The sequence below is a fragment of the Cyrtonyx montezumae genome, unplaced genomic scaffold (assembly GCF_038088225.1).
Source record: "Cyrtonyx montezumae isolate F1298 unplaced genomic scaffold, pur_monq_1.0 scaffold_16, whole genome shotgun sequence".
In the NCBI taxonomy this organism is placed as follows: domain Eukaryota; kingdom Metazoa; phylum Chordata; class Aves; order Galliformes; family Odontophoridae; genus Cyrtonyx; species Cyrtonyx montezumae.
In genome coordinates this window covers 14686525-14708925 of record NW_027071892.1, presented here as the reverse complement: position 1 = coordinate 14708925, position 22401 = coordinate 14686525, and the positions used below count along the sequence as shown (strand labels likewise).

Here is a 22401-nt window from a genome sequence, read left to right as displayed (position 1 = left end):
CATGGATTAAATATTATTCAAATACCACGAGTTTGTAAATTTATATCTGAAAACACACAGTTCCAGAATCTGTAAAAACCAGCTAAATGACAATTCCAAAATTGAACAGTATTTTCAGATGTGTTAGCATGACCTCTGGTGGTAGTGACCCATGCTTCTGTTTCATATCAACACTGAAAAGGAGGTTGGTAAAATATATGAAGTTTTATGGCTGAACATTTAAAAGCTTGCAGAAACAATATCCAGACTGTTCTTACATGGAGTTCTTACCCCTGCAAGTCTAACTGAAGAAGAACCTCAGCAATTTATATTCTAGACTTATCAAATTTGAATATTAAGTTGTATTCTGAATTGCAGTAGCATCACGTTGCAATGCAGATCAAGTCAGAAGGAACAGAGATCCTGAACAGATTACTGAATCACATTCTAGGTAAAGAAGAGATGAATGTTATTACTGTAGCATTATTATAGTAATACGACAGTAGTTAATACTACAGTGAATCAGAGCAAGCACAGAAGTGACAACATTGGGTATATCAAGGGACTTCCACTCTTACCAGTGATTAAACATCCTTATGGTTCACACTAATTCTTTCAATAAGATGAGATTTAGGTTTGCCCTGAATCTCTCTGCCATGCTACAGACTATGATCTACGTTTCACATCAATCACCTTTCCTTTTGGTCACCCATACAATCTCTTAACTCTTTACCAGGAGAGGATATGAATATAAATGTTCCACAACATTCAAGAAGCACCAGGTGACCAAGATTTCTAGAGAGCAGTTCAGCAGAACAGACATTTTAGACATACCACTACAAAGAAAGTCCCACAAGGTATCATTCAAAAATTACTGAAGATGATTTCTCATTACCCATATTAAGTCTGCATTCATAGTTCAGAACTAAAGAAAACCTGCAGTACTTTCCATTGACAGGAGGGGGAAAAAAAGACATAAGGAAGAATAGATTATATTACTCACCAAAGGCACTAAAAAGCTGGTAAAGGTCACTGGTCTTCCACTCTTTGGGAAAGGTGACATGAAGAACATGATCTCGTTTTGGCTGCACTGCAAAATAAAAGGTTAATTAACAGTTACCACTAGTATCTTTCAGTGTCTTTAGCACACCCTCTACAAAATAAAAGTTACCTAACGTGGTCATACAGCTTTTACTTTTTGTTCTTATAAAGAAAACAGGTCAAGACCCATGAAAAAACACTGGGCACCATGGAAAATTTGTCTGCACTTATGAATGAAGTAGGATTTTGGATGAGAAACTGAAGCAGCATTACATGCAGCAGGAACAGCCCGCAGAATTCATCTCTCTGGGGCTAAGTTAAAGGACAGAAAAATAAAGAAAAAAAGAAATAGACTCTTCATGTTCTGGCTCCAGTTTAGAAAGTTCTTCGCAGTAATTCAATGATACCATTCTTCTGTCAATTAAAAAAAGAACCACTTAGCTCTGAAATAACGTTCAAAGCAGTTCTGACTCTAAGTATGAGCCAGAATGCACACACTGACAGACTTCCTATTACTTAAGTCTACACCAGGAAAAAATAGCATATAAAGGTTAACACCTAAAAAACAAGCACCAAAGAGCTTTCATATATTCTGAAAATATCTGGCTATCTTGAGCTCATCCAATAAAGATCATTTGTACACAAGAAAGCAACATTAAAGACTGTGAAAGTCATTTTCACATATCTGATACTGTCTGATGCAGTATGGGGGACTGAAGTTCATAATTCCTAGAAAAATGGCACAAACTAGCTATAATAGTACAGAATAAATAAAGTGACAAACACTGCAACACTTAGGAGTGTCATCTACTTAGCTCCACCTCTTTTTTTAAGTTTTACTTTTTATTATTTTTCTTTTCTTCTAAGTACAGTCTCTAAGCATAACTACCTCTAAAGTGTTGCTTTATTCTTCACATGGTTTTACTTCTTCAGAAAAATGCCACCTGCCACCTCTGGTCAAAGCTGAAGAACTGATCAGTTTACTATTGCCTTCACAGAAAAGGGGGAAGTTTTTACCCTTTGATAAAAGGCTAAACACAGCTAGAGTCCTGTACGTAAGTGTAGGATAATTAACCTTCACACCTCCACCTCCAGGAAATTTGTCAGAATTGCAGTAAGTGTACAATGAATTAATTACTTACAGTCTGGTCCTTGCAAATTCAAATATGGTATGTCCATTACTCTCATAAGAAACAACCTGAAGCAAAACAGAAAAATACCAATTATATCTTCATCCCATATGGTCTACTAGTCATACACGGCTCTTATTCCTGAAAATGATCCATTCCCAACAAGTTACTACAACAGCTTTTGGTTATTTAGATTGATACTACACCAGGCATACTTTAATTTTTCCAGGTTGTTTAAGCATATTTGATTTTAATTATAGCAGCAGTCTCAGTGTCTTACTACACAAAGAGCACCTGACCAGTTTTTCTTCAATTGTACTACTCCCAAGTCTGGCTCTACAAATACTTATAAAATTATAACCATATTCTCAACATTGGCATTGACAAAGCCATTAGAAAAGTCTAGGTTTGGATGCTTTAGGTTTAACTCCAATGGTCTAAGTTTAACTGTTCTAAGTCAAACTAGCAGAAAGTTAACCATTATCTTCCAAATAAGGTGTATTTGCTGTACAAGTTTTGGCCTCATATCAGCATTACTAGCATGAAGAAGAAAGCCAAGCAGAAACTAAAGTGCAAAGAAAAATGCTGTTCACCATTGATTCTGAGGCTAGTTCTGTATTCTGGGGCTAGTGTGATATTGCAAGGTTGGTTTTTTTTAAGTGTGGCAACTACTTACTTGTTAAAAAAAGGTTCAATGAGTTTGGATCTAGCAGACACGTAATTTTTAGGAGGACTGAGAAATGAACCTAATAAAGAAAGAAGAAATTCAGTTCATAATAAGAAGCTACAGAGAGCTCTAAGGAAAAGTGCTGAAAAAGACTACAGATACCTAGAAAGTTAGCCATGGAGATGAAGCACAGTCCAGTAATGTAAGCATCATATCCTGCTTCATGAAGTTGTTCAGAAGCTGTGTCATAACTTGGAAACCCTTCTGCACTTTCTGAAAAGAAAACATGGTTTGTCAGCACACATCATGCAAGATACCTGTAGTCCTCTATGTTTATGCACACACACATTTAGTCAGAGTATCATTCTAGTAAGCTGTTAGGATTTTCAGAAGTTCTGGACCAGGTAGATCTTTTACTTTATAAAAGAACAGGTTTCTAAGATAGAAACCAGTTCCTATTAGGAAACTATGAATCTCTTCTTTTGCATACCTACTTAGCTATGACAGAATATTACAGCAATAACAGAATCTCCCATACACCACACTTTCTCTTGACTGTCTCACAGCTAGAACTCAGGGAGACTGAAAATTAATATTAATCTTTTTGATCAAATTATGGTTAGATTTTTCAAGAAGTTTAGTTCCATCTTCATCATTTAAGTGATTAAAGGATGTCTTCATTGACAAATAACTGATGAGCATGCTTGCTATTTGTGTTAACTTAAGCAGCTTGAATCACACCAGAAGTGAAGACCTCAGCAGATACCTGTCTGAAGAGAAGTGCCCAAGAGTGCCCAAGTCTCCCTACCAGGAAAGTACATGTACCCTTTTTTTCCTCCAGCATTTCTACCACCCCCACCATCCAAGTTATTGCATCTCAGTAGCTAGCTAACTCGGAGTACACTGACTTTGATCTGACAAATGATTATAAGCAAACAAAACAGTTTTAAACAGTTTCAAGTTACTCACCAAAAATCAAGCTGAAGAACAAATGCCATCATTAGAAGATGACAGAACTTCTAAATACAACTGCACAGTATTATACTGCCTGATTCTAAAGTCCTTTTCAGCAAAATACTAAATATTAGTATGGAAATCTACACCTCCAGCTAAGAACAAAAAAAATAAGGCTATTTTGGTATATCCTTACCAACTTTAGGAGGGCTGAACGGAACCTCTTTTAAACGCTTTTCCAGTTCTGCAAGGGATGTGTTATTAATGATGTCCTGCAAGAAAGGTTAGTGTGAACTGCCACGGTCAAGCACATTTCCTCCAGAAACTGAAATCAAATACAATAAAATGAAACCTTACTGCTGCCACCTTGCATCCTGTACGGACTTACAAATGACCTTATTTCAAAACAAACACATCAGAGGAGTCCATCAACGTAAGTTCTAAAAAGCTAACTTGCCTTGTCTGCAACACAGCATCTATGAGTCACAAGAATTTATTAATATTTTTCAGAATTCTTGAAGACAGATGATGCCAAAGCACTGTTCCTATTTGAATCTGTTTCCACATATGGGACGTGGGGAAGACAGCACACAGAACAAAGGAAAATATCTGAAATATCAATCATCATGGCTGAATGCATTAGAGGCAACTACTGGTTTGCATGCTGACTGAACATTACTTAACAGTCGTGTAAGTGTAAATACTGCTGATTTAAAGTAATACAGTGACAGGGCTCATTTCAACCAATCCTGCAGATCAGTTTAGCTGTATGACTGAATGTATACATGCACGTATAAAACATCATGAAAAAAGATATGTATTATTACATTTCTTCAAATCAGAACTTAACTCTATGTTATGGAATAATTGAATATTCTGTCAATCAATGCCATGGAAACAGCATGCAGAATCAATATAAAAAAACATCTCACACAATCATTCTTAAGCAAAATTGCCTGACATTTTTGAGGACCAAGGTTTTTTTTCTGTAATAGATCAAGACAGCTGTCAGCAGGAATCAGTAAACCTGGGGTCAGAAAAGCTATCAAGAGCTCAGTACAGAGAATAAGCTCAACTCATGCATTATTTTGGCATCCCACAGCACTGTTTGGTAATAGCAGCCTAAAACCTGAGCACCTACTGTAAAAGCCTGTGATTTTTTTCTCCTTCTGACTACTCACTGAACAGCAGGCCACATCAGAACCTCCTGACGTTACAGGGCCTTTTTCCTCGATAAATCTACATCAAAAATCATAATATTCCAAAGCTTTTAGCACATAAACAAGCTTTCAGGTCTTATAAGTTCCTAAGCTAATATTTCCTTCTCCTCTCCTTAAAAGACTGCAGTTTTAGGCTAACTTACAATATTACAAAAAAAGCCTATCACATTTTAAGTAGCAAAAGCTGTACACTCTGTAATTCAAAGCTGTTCTGTTACACAGAAACTGCAACAGATCTATGTCATTGAATAAACATTCAGGTCTGTATCCTATAAATGTCAAAAGTGTTGATAAGGGGACAAGAGAAATCTTTTATAAAAAAAAGGATCACAAAAGAAAAAATGGTTTGAAGATACAAGTGAGTATCAAAACATTTCAAAACACGACATTAATTTACCTTAAAAGGTTGTGTACTTGCCATCAGTTTAGTATCCAACAGCCTAGAAACAAAGTAAGAGAGAAGTTAAAACAGAAGAACATCCATTTCTCCAAATCCTCACCAATGTTCTGGTGAATTAGCTGGGAAGCAGCAGTTTCACCTAGCTGAAGTAATTCAGAAAACTGAATTAACTCACCTAACTGAGATAATTCTCAGATCCTGGAGCAATCAAAACTTATTGGCTTTGTCCACTGACTAAGCAGTAGCAAAAGCCATAACCAGTAGCAAACAGAACTTGTTCCAGATGTAGTGCAGACTCAAAACACCAATCATGGTGACAAAAAGCAGTGGGCAGCAAACATAATCTTCTGTCAAAAGGAGAACAGCACTGCTCTCATGAAAGAGATGCCACGCAATATTTTTAAAACTACATTTATCTCTTGTCACAGCACTGCAACAAATAGCATTGGTTTGATAAAAACAATACTAAAGAAGTTGCAAGTTTAAATTAAAATCTTACCGCGGAAACACACATGATGTCACTTCTTTGAATTCACCTAGGTCCTAAATTAATATTAAACCAGAAAATAAAAGTCATACATCTAGACAACTCATAATTACAGCACTTTTACTTAAACGCCTAAAGATGCATTCACAGCATGGAACACGTCACTGGAATACGATTGGTGACTTCAGGTGCCACGCATAACATCCAGCAGCCTTTAAGGACTGCAAGTGACAGAACCATCATGCAAGCACATCCCTCCCAAGAGATCTTTGGCTTTCTCACACACTGTCTTTAGTGCCAACACATTACGTAGTCTGTGTTAACTGTCAGACTTGCTCTGTGGTAGTCACAAAAGCATGCTCTCTCCAATCATTCAGACACTGCACCTCTTTAACCTAATGAACTTCTTAATAAATTTCTGTTTTCAGAGTTCTTTTCATATAATGTAGTAAAATTAACAGAACGATATTTTACAGTTTTGTAATTGGAGGGGAAAAAACATAATATATAATAATAGTGACCAAGTTCCAAGCCAGTTTCTTAAAAAAAATACATAAATTTTTCTGCCACTATTGAAGCAGACTCTGAAGGAGTTTGACACGACCACAAAGCACAATTCAATTCCAACATTTAATTTGAATTTTTAAAAGTGCAGGAGAAGAATTCAACTTTCTGTAAGATTTCAGAAAATAATGCAGCAGCAAAGAAGACACAAGTTTGTTTTTTTAAATAGTTCTCTACAGTTCTCAGTAAAATCATCATACGCTTTCACTCAAAAGAAAGGTTGGAGTAGATGACAAATGCCTTGATATATGTCTTTAGTTTCATCCGCTCGCTGAGAAGATAACTTACATCAGGTAGAGGACAATAGAACTGGTGTATAGTATGCATAACATCTAGCAGCATGTTGTGCCCAATAACAAGTTTGCCCTGTGAAGAGTACAGTAACAGTTGGTTACACTTCCAGGCACGGACAAGGCAATGGCAGCACAAGAAAAGCACCTGCCCCAAATGCTAGCAGAGAGCAGCTGGGAACAAGCACAAATCCAAACTGCCTGCTTGCTGCTCCCTACCTTCCCCACAGATTCCTCCATTCTCTCAGCGCAGCCTCTCCTCTCATTTTTTTATTCTCAACCACTTATCACAATACGCATACACATTTGTTTTTCAAACTGCACGCTGTTTCAACTACATGAAAATAACCAGGCTGAAGAAATCAAATCCTTTTGGAACAGAGGAAAAAAAAAATCTCAAAGCTTAGTTAGTTCAGAGAACCTTGTTAAAGGCATAAGAAATTTCTACTGACTCTCACAGATAGTTAGGTTGTCCATGACATTAGCTTACCATAGAAAACAATGACACAACATCAAAGAAAATACCAAAAAGAGAAACTTCAATGTGCATTTCATCTTATCTTGCTAATAGGTAACAAAATAAGCTATTTTGGAACTATTTTTTTCCTTACAGCTAAAAGTACATTAAAAATAACATAACTCACAGAATTTGCAATGGCGTGAACAACTCTAGAAAATCCTACTGCATCATTCAGTTCTTCCTGTAAGCAAAGACTCTGGCATTAGTGAAATATGAATGCAGCTCTCATCAAAACAGTACCTGCAAAGCAGCATACACTGAAGGCTTTAATCCCACTTTGGCTCATACCATTTCTCAGACATAAGCAATAAGAGACCACAAAGGAAATGTCCAAGTCTGGAAAATACACAAGGCCAAAGCCAGATGCTGCTGAGAGTATGCCAGTTCTAATGTATCTCTGGCTCACTGTAAAGTTGGACAAGTTGCAAGCTACCACTGAGAGGTGACCCCAGCCAGCAGCCAAACACCCACAGTGCCTTTTGCTCACTCCCCTTTCCCAGGGACAACAATAAAAAATAGAAGATAAATAAATAAATAAAAGGTAAGGCAAAAAGACACGCGGATCTTCCCCTCCCTCTTTAAATCAAACTAAAAAAAAAAAAGGAACTTACTGCAAATATTTACCTGTTCCTTTGCTTGTTTCTGCTGTTCTCTCCTTTTACGTTCCTCTTCATCTACCTTACTAATAACAATGTATCTCTCCTTCTAAAATCAGAGAAGGTATTTTTTGAGGAATGACCCTAAGAAGCTCACAGACAAGACCATTCAAGTGTTTGCAAATTGAATTGTTAAGAAAATTATGTCACTCCTCAGCAGCAGTTACTTCGCAGCATGACTTTTTATTATGAGCACCACTGCATCGCCCACACACAGAAGTCAACTTCACAAAGCTGCATTATATATATATATCCACTAAGCCTAACTTTTACTAAATACACTTTTTACTTCTAAGAAAGGTTATCAGAACCTTGGAGCCTGTGGATTTCAAATACTTTTTGAAGTGGAGATCTGAGCTAGGAAGGGAGGATATACAGCATGTGATGCCACAGTTGTTCTCGTAAGACCAAGATTTACTTTCCACCAATGGACTTATTTTTCATCAACATTAAATGTCAGATCCACTACATTTTAAAATACTCTTTGGTATTTAAATTTTAAACTGTTAAACAATATTAAGCCGTACACATATACGTTTATAACTCAAGTGTTGGTCAGATTTAAAGATCAGAAACTAATTTATCAAATTTCAGTTTAAATGGTCCAGATTTGGTACAATAAAGCTCAGATTAGACCTAGAAATCAAGGCAGCTGGTTAGATATAGTACAATTTCCTTTCAACAGGACAGACCTTACAGGCAGTAGCATGTCTATGTACCTTATCTGACTCCAGAGTTTCAACGTGGATACCTTTTGGATACCTACGAAAATGAAAAGTAAGTATAACTACTTATTTATCTGGCATTTAGCATATTGAATCCACAGCAGCAATTATGTAACTTCACGTTTCATTATTACTATAAACCTTAATCTCACATGCAAAAGAACTATTGAAAGTTAATTTTTATTTTAAAATATTGGCCAGTCAAGTTAGCCTCTGTGTGCACCTAGAGTATTTTAATCGTTTCTAAGATGAACATATTTTCTTATGCAGTTCCCCATCCTACTGCTGCAGAACCCATTGACTTCTCAGTTAAGCAATACTGAGTAAACTTCCACAACATTTCATCACAATATCGGAGTTACTTTCAAGAAAATCAAAACTGGCAAGAAAGTCCTTGCTTACTTAAAACCACAGTACTCTGGTGGCTGCAGGCCTTTAACATGTAATTGATTTTAGTATTTATAGACCACCCTGAGTAGGAAATACTAATACCAGCTTTGCCACCTCTGCTACTTGGTTGTACCACTGCACCACAACCTCACTAAATTGCCAAAGTACTGTCACATGAAAAGCCACTGCACGCACAACCTTTGCAACACCAGAGAAGTCTTTTCTTGGAAAAAAATAATAATAACCATTTCTGGATTGATTGGCTCTTACCCAGATTTGTTTTAAATCTGGAATACTAAAATTACAGAGTAAGGCAGTTTTATCAGTAACTTACTTCCAGCTCAAGGTCTGGTAAATTAATTTCCTCTGAAATCTAAAACCAAAAGATAATTGTGTTATTAACACTTCTCTTACGCATTTCAAAACAATAATGCTCAAATAAAGGCTGCTTCACTTCATCTTTAAGATGTGTAAGCTAAGAGCATGAGTTCTTGATACCTGAACCTACAGGCTAGATGCCAAGCTGTGAAAGCACTTTTTGTACATCCATCCCCAAATCCTCTCATAAGCAAATACTCCATATTCACAATTACTCAATACAGCAACATAACTTTACTCACTCCACAATGACCTCCTAACTCTAACTCATACAGCCTTTTTTAAAAGTAACTGTACTCTCCAAACACCTGGATTCCAAAGCTGAACAGACTTTGAGAAGGAGATTCACTAAAGCCAATTTTAACACACAGTGTCAACAACAAACAACATGACAGCTAAGAATGTGCACTCCGTTAAGAGCAAATGTAGCAAGGTATTTCCATATGCACAAGACACTTCTTGGCTACACTTAAATATGTATATGTAAATGTGTACGAAGATGTTGCAGCTCACAAAGTAAAGCATGATATTCATACAGATCACCAAACTTTCTCATCATCCAGAGATGAGACAAATAACTAAAGAAAAAATTGCAAGTCAAAATACTTTCCTTCTTCCTTGTCACTCTCCTAATTCAACATAGTTAAAAAACAAAAAAAACATTTTCAGAAAACGTGTAATTTTCAAAAACTAACCCTGTACATGGCTCCAGTTCCAAACTGTCATTTTCTTCATTCTTTAAGAATTCATCTATTTGCTCCCTGGAAGGAAGAGATTGAATAGATGATTTGCTCCTATAGTTTTCAGCTTTTAACAAGATGCATACAGCTCTCCCAAGAAAACACTATTTAAGAACAAACAACACAGCTAGTGAACTAATAAAAGTATCTTCAATGCATAAACATGTAAACTATTGTTTACATTATAGTTTCAAAAACATCCAAAAAAAAGATGCAATAAAAAAAGCATTGAAGTATCCCAGTAGCTGTGGGATATGTCATTTCTACACAGAACCATTAAGTAATCCTAGCCAGATGAAGACTGAATTGAAGCCTTGGGGGCCTGCTTCTTCCTGTAATTCTGCTCTGCTTTGGAAAGATTTCCATCAGATTTAGAAATAACAATAACACAAATCTTATTCCTCCTTGTGTTGATGGACAACAAAAGGGACTTCTGACCCAACAAAAAACTCAAAGTGTTTTTTCAAACTTGCCCCTCTTTTCACAGGATATTTCATCATAAATAGTAGGAGACTAAGTTTTTTAACATATAATTTATTCTGATGTTACCATATGTGTAATAAAACTTGAGTTTACATTAAATAATTTTTACTTACACTATTTTATCAATGAATTTTTTCTGATCTTCAGGAATTGCAACAGGACATTTTGTGGCATTAGGAGAAATATAGGAGAGAGATCCTGCACCATTGGCCTGAGAACGCTTTTCATCATACTGCTCCCTTAGCTGTCTTTCCTCTTCCTGATTTAAATATGGAATTCCTGAAAAAGGCATTCAAAAACTCATCATAATTAGAGGCACATTAGGGATGTATGATGTAGCAAAGACTAATTACTAACCAAGTATTCACCCACATTACACCCCTGAAGGCTCAAGACACATTCCACCCTTCCAGATCTCCTGTTCTAGAGCTCATTCTTAACCTGAGGGTACAAAAGCTTTCTTGTACTACACAACAGATTAGCTGGTACCATTGGAGTCTAAGAGCTCTATGCCTCATCTGCATAAAGCGCGAACCTGAGACTTGCAGAGATACTGCTCATGATCACAAGAACATTGAGCACTTCTTCTCTTTGGCACCTGCAAAGCTTTGATAATACACTGCAGCAGCACCTATTTCAAAGCACAGATACCTTTGCTGAAACATTACTTAAAAGAGCTGACAACTGTTCATCACCCTGCCATGAAAATTGTTACTCAATTACAGAATTACTCTTAGAGCTCAGTAACTCAAAATTATTCTTAGAGAATTCCACTGAATTAATACTGTGAATTTGCCATTTTCTTTCTGCAGAAAATGAAGATGTCAAATTTTGCGAACACAAAGAAAAACAACTCACCATTGCGAAAAACTTTATTAAAATCAAATCCTTGATTTGCTAAAAAATCTATGCTTGAACTCTGCAACAAAAGAAAATAAATTCACAATTGGCAAGAGTCAAAAGCAAGTAAGTTTGTGAGCCTGAAGAAGTCAGATCGTGTTTAAGCCATATCACTTTTGTCATTTCTTTTCAACTTTCACAAGGTTTCCCAAGCCCTAGATGTCTCTCAAAGTTAATGTGACACATGCTCAGTCTTAAATTACTTGGTGCATCAATAACAAAAAATAAATAAAGGACCAAATGGAAAAAAACATAACAGGAAGAGAGACAAGGAAAAAAATCAGAATCATCTTGCAAGATTTGAAACATTAGCTCCAAGATTGAAAAACTGAAGTCACAGATATTCTCTTGGGGATTATTCTTAACTAATGTTTTTACTTCTTCTGTAAGAAAACAAAACAAAACCCAGAAACTCTGGCTTATATGCTTTCTAAGCTGTTGAAGAACCAACCAATTCTCTCTCTCAACAGTAATACAGATGTTCCCAAAAATACTACTTAGGAATTTTCTGCAGGTATACCTCAGCCAAGCTAAAAATCAAACCTGTTCTTCTACTAACCTGACAGACAAACTTGACGTCTGGAGAACTTCTGTTAAAGGGCTTTGGAAAAATATAGAAATTAAATGACTTCATAATATACCTGTGAACAAGATGAGTTGCATGTCAATACCGTTTATCAATATTACTTCATAAATTTCTCAATGATGAACACAAGGAATAAGAGAGGTACATACTTCTCTTCTGTGTGGTCATATTTAAAAGTGCAAAGGCCAAACTGAAAGAGCAAAAAATCCATGGAATGCTAAAAAGGTAAGGAAAACTGCATGAGAACAAAAGCAGTGTACATTTAAAAATAGCTTCATTTCAGAGTTAACCAAACCTGGATCTTCCTAATCAACATACATTCTGTTAGTAATTTTTAGGAAATGGACCAGAGCTTTTTATCTAGTTTTCATCCCCAGTTATCATCTTACTTTTGTCCAATGATGACCTTTAATTGCATTTTTATTCCCTAAGACATGAGAACTAAAGGAAATCCCATCTCTCTCCAGCTGTTGCTCACATCAGGAAGAGCTGCTTTACATACAGTGTATAACAGTTCTTCTCAGTGCTCACTTACATTCCATGTAATGTGGGAACACACTGTAAGGGACACTGATTACGTATAGCTTTCAAATTCATAGTTTGACTCTAAATACTCTTCTAATTCACATGGCTAACAGTGATATAAGAACTAGCATTGCCACTAGGCACTTTACCATTACATCCTCTACTGTTTCACAACTCTTGAATCAACACTGGAAAGGCTTTCAACATTGCTGTAAGCACATAAGAAAATAAACAAGCCTTCTAGTTGCACTGACTCGCCCTCCCCAAGGGCTGAACAGCCCTTTCAAACACAAGGAAAATAGTTTCTCAATGGCCACCCCTAACAGAGAGGAAGAATAGGAGCACTAACCACTACGTCACTCACGCTGTAATGCTCCTCAACAGAGTAACAGTGGACAGTGTTTATTCTTTACAGAATAACTGTAAGCAGTGTGAACTCTGTGGATGCCATCAGAAAATAGTACTGCTTGCCACGCATTTCTCTTATCTGAACCTTGCCAGCTGGGAGCATGACAACCCAAACCATCACAGCTTTAACCTTGAGATCCTCAGACACGTCATCTCCCAAGCTCACTGGACTGTTTTTCAAGACTCTCAGTTCCCTCCAGCACCTCATGCTTTTTGTTCCCGTGGAGAGGCAGAAGTGATGGTGACAGGTAGCACTTCAGTTTTGCTGTAAGTGCTGATGGGGAATGGCAGTTCAGGAAGGACCCCAATTCTGACGTAGCTTCTCTGTCACTGACTTTCTCTTGCTAAGTTCCAGTACGAAACAAGAAATTTTAACACCCGCAACACTCTTTGCTAGGTTCTACAAATGTCCTATAACTTACACAAAGAATCACATTGCTTGGTGTGGTGTGCTCTTCCCACAACTTCAAGTTCTATGTGTCTTTCCCTAATACTTGTGCTAGCAGAGACAACAAAACAAGCAACTCTTTGTCAGCTCACACATATAACTCAGTTTTACAGACCTCCAGCTATCATATTGTGCTGCACTGCCTCTTTGCTGAAATAGAGTTCTAACTTTTTTCAACCGTTTTCATTTTAGTCAAGGTGAACACTTTACCTTTTTAAGTTTCTGATACCGCTCTTCTGGAGTGTCAAAGCCATTGGTTAATGCACTAACAGAAGGCCCGTCGCTGATCCCTGAAAAAGCAGGGTTTAGGGTAAGCTTTTCAAAATAAAAATGCACCAACAGGCAGGAGTTGAGAGGTTTTCTGTTGTCTAAAAGCATGAGTCTTGAACATAGAACAGATGCAGTTAGAATGTATTGTTCTAACAGTAAAGCCCTGCTGGAAAAGCATGGCTCCCACTGTACGTGATAGAAACATGCAAAGATCTTCTATCAGCAACACAACGTTGACATTACAACACAGCAGCGGTTCAAAGTCAAACTGAAAACGTGAGTAGTGTGTAAAGATGTAATGAATGACTTAATCATCTGAAGCAACACCAAATGCCAACGGTACTCCTGGATGCTCCACATCTAACACAAGCAGCATTCACTCTGGCTGACCGAAGTCGACATCCCACAGCTCAAACATTCACTGCGGCATCACTGCGATGTGCAGACCCTCTGTGCACTACACACTGAGTTCCTACAGCTGCCTTTCCCTGCCCGAGCACAAGCAGGACCTCCCTCACGTATCCCAGCCTCCCGCGTGCACAACACTGTCCGCGCTTCTCCTGGCGGCCGCTGACAGCTGCGGCCGAGAACGAAGCAGACGCCCACAAATGACCACGGGGCACAGAACCGCGGCCACGACCGCACCGCTCTGCGGTGCAATGACACACGCACATTTCCTCGCCCGAAGCCCCGCCGAGGCGCGGCCGCACCGCCCGCCGGCAGCTCGAGCTCCTTGAAGCCAACGCCGGGACACACTGCGCTACCACACGGACACGGCCCACCGCTCAGAGAGCGCACGGCTGTACCTGAGAACTCCCCATCAATGGCCAGGAAGTCCGCTTCCTCGATAGCTTCGTACACTTTGCTTAGGTTATCCTTAAAATCTGCGGTAAAGGGATAAAAGCACACCTGAGACGACCGACCGACCTGCCCGCCTGCCCGCCGCTCGGGGCCGTCCCTGCGGGGCGCGGGAGGAGCGCGGCCGCCCGACACCCTGAGGAGAGGCGGAGGCCAAAGCCGCCGCCAGCCCGGGGAGGGGGGAGCGGGGTGAGCTCGGAGCGCCGCTCGGAGCCTGCAGCCGCGAGACGAGCGATGGCCGCCGGTCACTCACTGCTCCTGATCACCTCCATCCCCGGCCCGCACCAGCCCGCCCGGAGCGCGGCGCGCAACCGCCGCCGCCGAGCGCTTCCGGAAGCGGCCCCGCCCCGCCCCTCGTGAGCGCTCACGTGGGGCCCTGAGGCGGCGGGCGGGGCGGCGCCATCTTGCGGCGCGGCAGAGCACCGTTAGGGGCTGCAGGGCGCCGGGTGAAGGCGGGGGATGACGGCCCGGGCAGCGGCCCTGGAGCAGCCGGGAAAGGAGTGACGGACGTCTGTGAAGAGGTGCGAGGAGGACGGCGGATGAGCGGAGCCGCGAAGGGCGCGGGGCGGAGTGCCGCGGTACGGTGAGCGCTCGTGGTGCTGCGGCCGCAAACGGAGCGCAAACCCCGCGAGCTGAGGGCGGAGCTGCGCGGTCCCGGCACGGGAAGGCCGTTCCCGGCGCCGCGCAGGACTGGCAGCACGCGGCGGGCCGGGCCGGGCCGGGCCGGGGGATCTGGGTGAGGCTGCGCCTTTCACTGCGGGCGCTCCGTTCTGCGTCCTTCAGCTGCGGGACGACGCGCTGCTCGGTGAGAGGTTACTTGAAGCGGTACAGGTTCTTCTGTTTTGCGGTAACAAAAGCTGAAACAAAAGACTTAGAGGTATCCGTACTCAGCCAGTGGCTAAGAGGCAGATGAGATCTTTGAGGTGTGAGCGTGCTGCTCGTGGCAGTGCTCGGCTCCCACCCGTGCTGCTCTGGAAGCTGAAGCACAGCTCCTGTGAGTGCGTGTAGGGCAGCTGCAGGCGGTGGTGCTGCAGAGGCTGTGCCAGCTGAGGAAATAACCCGAGCTCGTGGCACCCGGCCCGAGGAGTGGTGTTTCTCGGAGTGAGCTGCAGAATTGGGCCAGAGGCACAGAGCAGCAAGCAGAGGCTGCAGGACAGCTGTGCAGGTCTGCGTGAAGGACAGCTCTGCTGGGATGGAGCTGTCTCCAGGGGGAGAACACCCGTTCTTTATTGAGGGCAGCTTCTGCCGTTGCCGTGCTGTGTGTGCTTCCTTTTGTTTGCTAAGGGGATCTGGTTTGGAGAAACAAAGCAAGTATTGATGGCTGTGTTGATGGTGCTGACTGCTCAGAGTCCGGTCATGATCCACATCTGGAACACTTTTCTCTTTACTATCTTCCTGTAGTTTATTGCAACAAAAAGGAAATGCTATTGGATATTAAGAATGATTTGTCATTATTTATTCAAGTTTGTTTTCTGTTTGCAACTGTGTATATCAATAAAGGCTTCAGAGAGCATACGTTTTTGCTTTGGTTTGGATTCAGAAGGTGACATTTGCCTAATGAGTTAAATACCAACTTCTTTTCCACACGTGCATGAGAGCAACTACATTTATGAGTATGTAGTTCGTAATCTGAGGTGAGTAGAGCTTGGCTGCTTTCCGAATCACTGAGGAGCCTTGGGAGCAAGTCAGGCAAGTCGCTGATTACAAGGTGACCATGTTTCCATGTGAACGTTTTGTACACGCCCGTGACAGCCTCACGCAGGGGGCTGTGGGCCTTCACCCGGGAACAAACCTCGGGCGAGGGTACGTGGGTGCGAGGGTACGTGGGTGCGGGCGTGCGCTCAGCAAACGCAGCTCCGCGCTCCCATGGGGAACAGCGCGTTGAGCAGATGCGGAACGCGGCGCGTCCGGCGGTGGCTCTTAAACCCTCGGGAAACGACGCTTACGGTGGGAAGCGGAGAGCACCGTCCGCGCTGCTCCGCCGGGGCGGGGCCGTGTGCCCGCGGGAGCGCTGCCGCCTCCGCCGGGGAAACCGGAAGGACGCGCTCGGGCGCGGCAAAGTTGCTTTCGTTTCTGCTCTCGTAAGCGGCGGGATGGGGGCGGCCGGGGCCTGTGCTGAGCCGCCGCTGCCGAGCCGCGTGGCCGTCTGACCGCGTTAGGTACGGCTGTCTGAGAGGACGGAGCGAGGGCGTTCGGTGACGAGGCGGCGTTTCTGCCGAGCCCGGGGAGAGCCGACGTGGCGGGGGAGGGCAGCGAGCGGCGGCCGCAGCTTTACCCGCGCGGTGCCTTTGTTTGGTTTTGTTCTCTGGGGTTTTCTAACTGAAGTGAGAAGGGAGTCCGAGTCGGAGAGCTGGCCACGCGTTTGGTTTTGCTTTCACTGTTCACGTTTTGTTTCCGTAATGCCACAGTCCGAGCGCAGCGCTTCACGGCCGAGGCTCGGGGCGGGCGCGTTGGGAAGTGGAAGACAGTGTTTCCCTTAGGAGGAATAGAAGTGAACACGTTTTAAGACTATGAGAGTGATAAATGTGTTACTATGGAAAAAATGCTCTTCTTGCAATGAGGAATAGCTGCAGTAACTTTTGTTTCTTAACGAAGCCCATCTCGTTGCCTTACAGAAGCAATGCTGTGCCCGATTTGAAGACCTGCTTGCATAGCATAGAACAGAGATGGAAGAAGAGGTTTCACGCGGTGAACCTGAGCTGGCAGAAGTGAAAGCGCGCGCTGCCCCTGGTGTTGGCCGGCGGATATCAGTCAGTGAGTTCCTGTGCCATTGCTGTTATGACATTCTGGTCAATCCCACCACCCTGAACTGCGGGCACAGTTTCTGTAGGCATTGCTTGGCCTTGTGGTGGGTGTCCTCCAAGAAGAATGAGTGTCCAGAATGCAGAGAGAAATGGGAAGGATTCCCCAAAGTCAACATTCTCCTCAGGTGATCTTAATATACTTCTGTTATTTGTTTGGATTTCCAAACAAAGCAAAACTGTCTGCCCTCCCATTTAACTATTATTAACAGTCTGAAGCCATTCATGCTACTCTTTTTCCTGAAAGAAATGGAAAGCATGGAAGTAAGATGGTGGTTGTGTGTTTGCTTTTTCTGTTCTGATTTCTTAGCGTTTTTTATATATATATTGAGACACTTGTGACTTCAAAATTATTAGGAATAAACAGGTTGTATTAATTTAGAATTATCCTTGATAACGATGCGACTCTCTCTAATAGGAACTATTTATAGGAAGAAATGTGATCTTATGGCAGAAGAAAGCAAGGGATATCAAACTGTTGGCTGCAGTGTACTACCTAGTTCCTGTGGTACAGGGAAACACTGGCCTTCACTGACAGATCTGTAATAAGCAGGTTATTGGGCTGATGCTTTTATGTTGTCTCCTGCTTAGCATTTTTGAGTAATCGGGACATGCTCGTGCACACAATTCTGATTTTGCAGTAAGGATTTACTTGTTTTTTAATCTGAGTTCATTCATTTCCTCTATTTAAAGTGCTGTTTTGAAGTAATAGATCTAACTTTACCAAGTGCTAATTAATAATGCTTTCTTGTTTTCAGAGATGATGGTCTTCGGTATAAGCTGGAAAAATTAAAATTAATCCATTTTCTGAATTCTAAGCCTCAGTGATGATATAGGTCAATGACAAGTGTTTCTCCCATTAGGGATGTTATTGAAAGGCTGTTTTCTGATGCCATTGAACAAAGAAAAGAAGATATTCAGCAAAACAGTGATGTAGCACGCAGCTTAGCAACCTTCCAAAAATATGGGAATGACCAGATTTCTACAGCTCCAAACACAGGAAGATTTGATCCTCGAGGAAGAGGGTTTTTCTCAGGTGTTCTGACAGCTTTAACTTGTGTAGCAGTAAGTTTCATCTGGATGGTCTTCCATATACTTGATTGAGTATCCAAAGAAACATACTTAACGTCTGTGAATGTCAAAAAGATTGTCAGTATGGAAGAAACTTCAGCTGAGCTGAGTAGGTCTGGTACTGTTCAGAGTTGTCTGTCAGGAGCTGCAGTTTCAGTATGTAGCAAATGGAAATTAGACAAACTGGCTAAGGCTTAAAGGTATTTTCTTACAACTTAACATTGTAGGGTCCTTAGAATGGAAGATTTTGCATGTCAAGCCCCTTAATGTGTGTTTACATTTATGATTTGATATTTTTGCATTGAAAGAATGGCCTTTATTTTATTTTTTAATTTACGTATAGGTAGTACTGCTTGGGTATCACTGGAGTAGCAGGGAATTTGAAGATGACCTTCTTGTCCACAAGCCTGTTGCTAAATGGACTGCTGAAGAAGTGGCACTTTGGCTAGAGCAGCTGGGCCAGTGGACTTCTCATTATAAAGAAAGATTTTTGCTGGAGAACGTGAATGGAAGGTGAGATTTAATGGTCAGGGGCAGCTATCATCTGAGTGGACTACTGGATAGCTTCCACTGCACTGCGTGTTCTGAAATGGTCAGACTTTGCTCCATAGGCCATGGGAATATTCTGTTGATGTATCAAGATAAAATACAGGGAAAGTTTTAATACTTGTAGTTGAAAACTTTAGTAGTAGATACTTAGCAACCTAACTGAAGTCTTCCTGAGAACTTACTTAGATGCTGACAATCCTGAAAATAAAATTCTACTAATGTGTTATCCACCCCCTCCACCTTTTCTTTCTTGTGAAAATATGCATATGCTATATGCATTGTTGTTGCACTCCAGCCAGGAGCTCTAGGTTTGATATCAGGAGACCAGACTAGATCTGTGATGTACTGAAGAACTGTGTTCATTAATAGCCAACCAGCTCATACATTTGCATGCTGAGAGCAGGCAAGAGAGAACTTGAAAAGAAGGATATTTAAAACCCAGCCTGAGACGCAGTTGATTCAGAACATATGGAAAGTGATCCAAAAGGTGATACCTTCTATCAGTAGCTTATTGTTTCAGTATGTAGTTACTGATGTTAGTCATATCTTCTTGGTGAGGTCACCGTTTGCCTTCTGAATTCTTCCTCCTTAGGCTCCTTCTGACGCTGACAGAGGAGGATTTCACAAAAGAGCCTTACAGTATAGAAAACAATAACCACAGAAAAGCAATTATGGCAGAATTGGAATGTGTCAAAGCTTTAGGTGTTAAACCACCACAGAACCTTTGGGAATACAAGGTAAATTCTCTTTGCATAGTGATTTTAAATCGTGTATTTCAAAGGCAAGTCTCATCAAGCCAAAAGGATTGTTAAAGAAGTAGAATATCTTTGTAAAAATTGCCTAGCTTAATGAACTACTGTATTTGAAATAATGATCCTTTGAAAAATGACTGTTAGAAAGGGACTGTCACGCACCTTTCACTTCATCTTTGCATTGTTTGCCATTTATACCTTTCAGGCAGTAAATCCAGGAAAATCACTCTTTCTTCTGTATGCGCTCAAGAATTCTCCGAGACTCAGTATGTTGTACTTGTACCTGTTTGATTATACAGAAGCTTTCCTACCTTTTATCCACACCATCTGTCCTATGCAAGAAGACCAACATGAAGACACTGTCACGAAATTATTAGTAAGTGCTCAAATGCTACGTGGTTGAGGCACAGTAAGATTTAGTTCCTTAAAAAATATATGATGTAGTTGTCCATAATGTCATCTCCCTACAATGCAACTTTTCAAAAAGAAATGTTAAAAGTGTTGGTCCTTTTACTTTACATGCAGGACTAACAGCATTGTGACCGTAACCTTTACTAAGATTTATTTGAAGTGTTTAAGACTTTAAGTCTGTGAAGCTTATTTTTCTTATTATTTATTTAAAGTTTCATGTAACTGTAGAAAGGCTTCACTGAAAATATCTTCATGGAAGAAATGATCGAGTCTGTCCAGCTGTGATGGTTTATGCTAATTAATTGAAATTAGTGGGTTACAGAATTAGCTACCAAAAGTATAAAATTTTAATTACTGCTTAGAACTTACTAATAAAAAACAATAGTAGGAGATCAACAACAAAAAAAAAAAGCAGTGGAAATAAGCCAGTATTGTCTATTTAGTTGGAAATTATTTAACAGTCTTTTTATCCTAATTTACAGGACCTTAAAGATCCCACCTGGAAACAGTGGAGAGAATTCATTGTGAAGTATATGTTTTTGCCATACCAGCTGATAGCTGAGTTTGCTTGGGATTGGATGGATGTGCACTACTGGACATCCAGATTTATCATTGTAAATGCCATGTTACTCTCTGTTCTGGAATTACTCTCCTTTTGGAAGCTCTGGTCAAGAAGAGAATTGAGGTAAATCTTACTGAGCTCGTTGAGGAATGTAGGAAGTACATGACCCTATAAACTGGAAAAGCAGTATGTTAAATGTCACAGGTGCTAACTGAAAGTGATGGTGCTAACCAGAACCCGGGATAATAAGATGCAAGTCTGAGTCTGCACATCCCATACAGCTGTGGAATATTTTTGTTGCTGTGAATACTTAAAGGATTTCTTACAGCTGGTTTCACTGATCAGATGTAGTAAATGCAGTAGCAGTGATATTTTTACCTGACTGTTGGAGCACACCTCGCTCTTATTGTGAGAGTTGCTGCCCCTTACCATTACTGGTGTCATCTGTCACCTGGGGGCTGAATATTTATAATTCTGTCATGTATGTTCACAGTTTTGTTATTCAATGGTATTTAATTGGACTGACATTACTGCTGTAGTGTATTAATATGACTTCATAACTGCTGTGATCTTTTGGTTATAATTTAAAGTTTCATGGGAGGAATTCTTGCTTTGGCATACATGTTGCTAATGCCCTTGCCAGCAGCTAGGGGGCAGAGCATCTTCAAAAGAGAACAGGGTATATGAAAATCATCTAAAATCTGCAGTTTTACTGCTTCAATCTGCTGTGCTTTGTGGTCTGAATAAACGGACGTAATACTTCCTCACATAAAAAAATACATTACTGTATTTAAGTAAGTTTTTGTGGAGTGAAAAATTCTGTTTTTTACAAGTAACTTGAGTAGGTGTTAATAATTTGAGGCTAAAACACATACTAGCTTGTCTTAGAGTGGTTAAAAATAAAGCCTCTAAGCCTCTCCCTTTCCTTTCCCACAGGACTGTTCCTCACAGAATGTGGAAACATTTCTGGAAAGTCTCAACCCAGGGTCTTTTTGTTGCAGTTTTTTGGCCCTTTATTCCTCAGTTTGCCTGCAATTGTTTGTTTTATTGGGCCTTGTACTTTAACCCAGTTATAAACATTGATCTTGTAGTTAAAGAAGTAAGGCGTCTGGAGACACAAGTGCATTGACTTGCATCAGACCTTTAGAGCTGGAGTTTCTATAAATGGAAATCTGAAAGAAACACTTATTTTGTTTTTTTTTGTTGTTGTTGTTTTTTGTTTTCCTTTATAACATGGCAATAAAAGTAGATTACGTTAACTTAAACGTACAAAAAAGCCTTGAGGTAAGTTACTCTTAAACAGCTGATTCCAAATCTGAGGATGGGCTTTATTACCCAAAAAGATTTTTGTCGTTAATGAAAAACAAATATATATTCCTGATTTAGCCATTTAAAACTTGGTCACGTCATCATACTTTTGATCAAATAGCACTTCTCTGATCTGTCTTAAAATGAGTGTCTTCTGAAAAGCTATGGTGGTGTTTTCAACTTAGTATTTCACACCAGCACTGTGTTGCTCAGAACTTAAGTTTGCCAAAAGAAAGCTCAGAGGATGATAGGTTTGATAATGAGAGTACTTTGGTGTTTTCAGCCTGCTTTACGTGTGAAGCTCTGACTGATAAATGCACAGTGAGGT

General features: G+C 40.5%; 2 protein-coding genes across 6 annotated transcripts in view; one reads left to right on the top strand and one right to left on the bottom strand.

Annotated features, from left to right (window-relative positions):
- Positions 1–15006, bottom strand: part of PARN (poly(A)-specific ribonuclease) — a 29675-nt gene extending 14669 nt beyond the window's left edge. The window contains exons 1-20 of one of the 5 annotated variants that reach the window (XM_065732962.1): positions 14988–15006; positions 14568–14645; positions 13702–13781; positions 12260–12327; positions 12084–12165; positions 11483–11543; positions 10738–10903; positions 10097–10162; positions 9358–9396; positions 8628–8670; positions 7877–7957; positions 7377–7433; positions 6731–6808; positions 5891–5934; positions 5389–5431; positions 3968–4043; positions 2980–3090; positions 2827–2896; positions 2163–2218; positions 983–1069 (exon numbers count right to left, since the gene is read on the bottom strand). In XM_065732962.1, coding sequence (XP_065589034.1) covers positions 983–1069; positions 2163–2218; positions 2827–2896; positions 2980–3090; positions 3968–4043; positions 5389–5431; positions 5891–5934; positions 6731–6808; positions 7377–7433; positions 7877–7957; positions 8628–8670; positions 9358–9396; positions 10097–10162; positions 10738–10903; positions 11483–11543; positions 12084–12165; positions 12260–12321 — 1222 coding nt within the window. In that variant the 5' untranslated portion in view covers positions 12322–12327; positions 13702–13781; positions 14568–14645; positions 14988–15006. Of the gene's footprint in view, positions 1–982; positions 1070–2162; positions 2219–2826; positions 2897–2979; positions 3091–3967; positions 4044–5388; positions 5432–5890; positions 5935–6730; positions 6809–7376; positions 7434–7876; positions 7958–8627; positions 8671–9357; positions 9397–10096; positions 10163–10737; positions 10904–11482; positions 11544–12083; positions 12166–12259; positions 12328–13701; positions 13782–14567; positions 14646–14872; positions 14957–14987 lie in introns of those variants that run through there. The other 4 variants (XM_065732958.1, XM_065732959.1, XM_065732960.1 and 1 more) reach the window with 4 other exon arrangements.
- Positions 15007–17285: 2279 nt separating this feature from the next.
- Positions 17286–21936, top strand: BFAR (bifunctional apoptosis regulator). The gene is made up of 7 exons (XM_065732946.1): positions 17286–17548; positions 18284–18485; positions 18835–19004; positions 19633–19777; positions 19998–20168; positions 20686–20888; positions 21702–21936. Exons 1-7 carry the CDS (start codon positions 17286–17288, stop codon positions 21892–21894), a joined length of 1347 nt encoding a protein of 448 aa, XP_065589018.1. The 3' UTR covers positions 21895–21936.
- The last annotated feature ends 465 nt before the right edge of the window (positions 21937–22401 follow it).

Bases quoted from the DNA above. Each gene is read 5' to 3' on its own strand.
- BFAR (XM_065732946.1), top strand. From the start codon at position 17,286: ATGGAAGAAGAGGTTTCACGCGGTGAACCTGAGCTGGCAGAAGTGAAA. The intron at 17,549-18,283 runs GTGATCTTAATA...TTCTCCCATTAG, and splicing joins AAAGTCAACATTCTCCTCAG to GGATGTTATTGAAAGGCTGT. The intron at 18,486-18,834 runs GTAAGTTTCATC...ATTTACGTATAG, and splicing joins CAGCTTTAACTTGTGTAGCA to GTAGTACTGCTTGGGTATCA.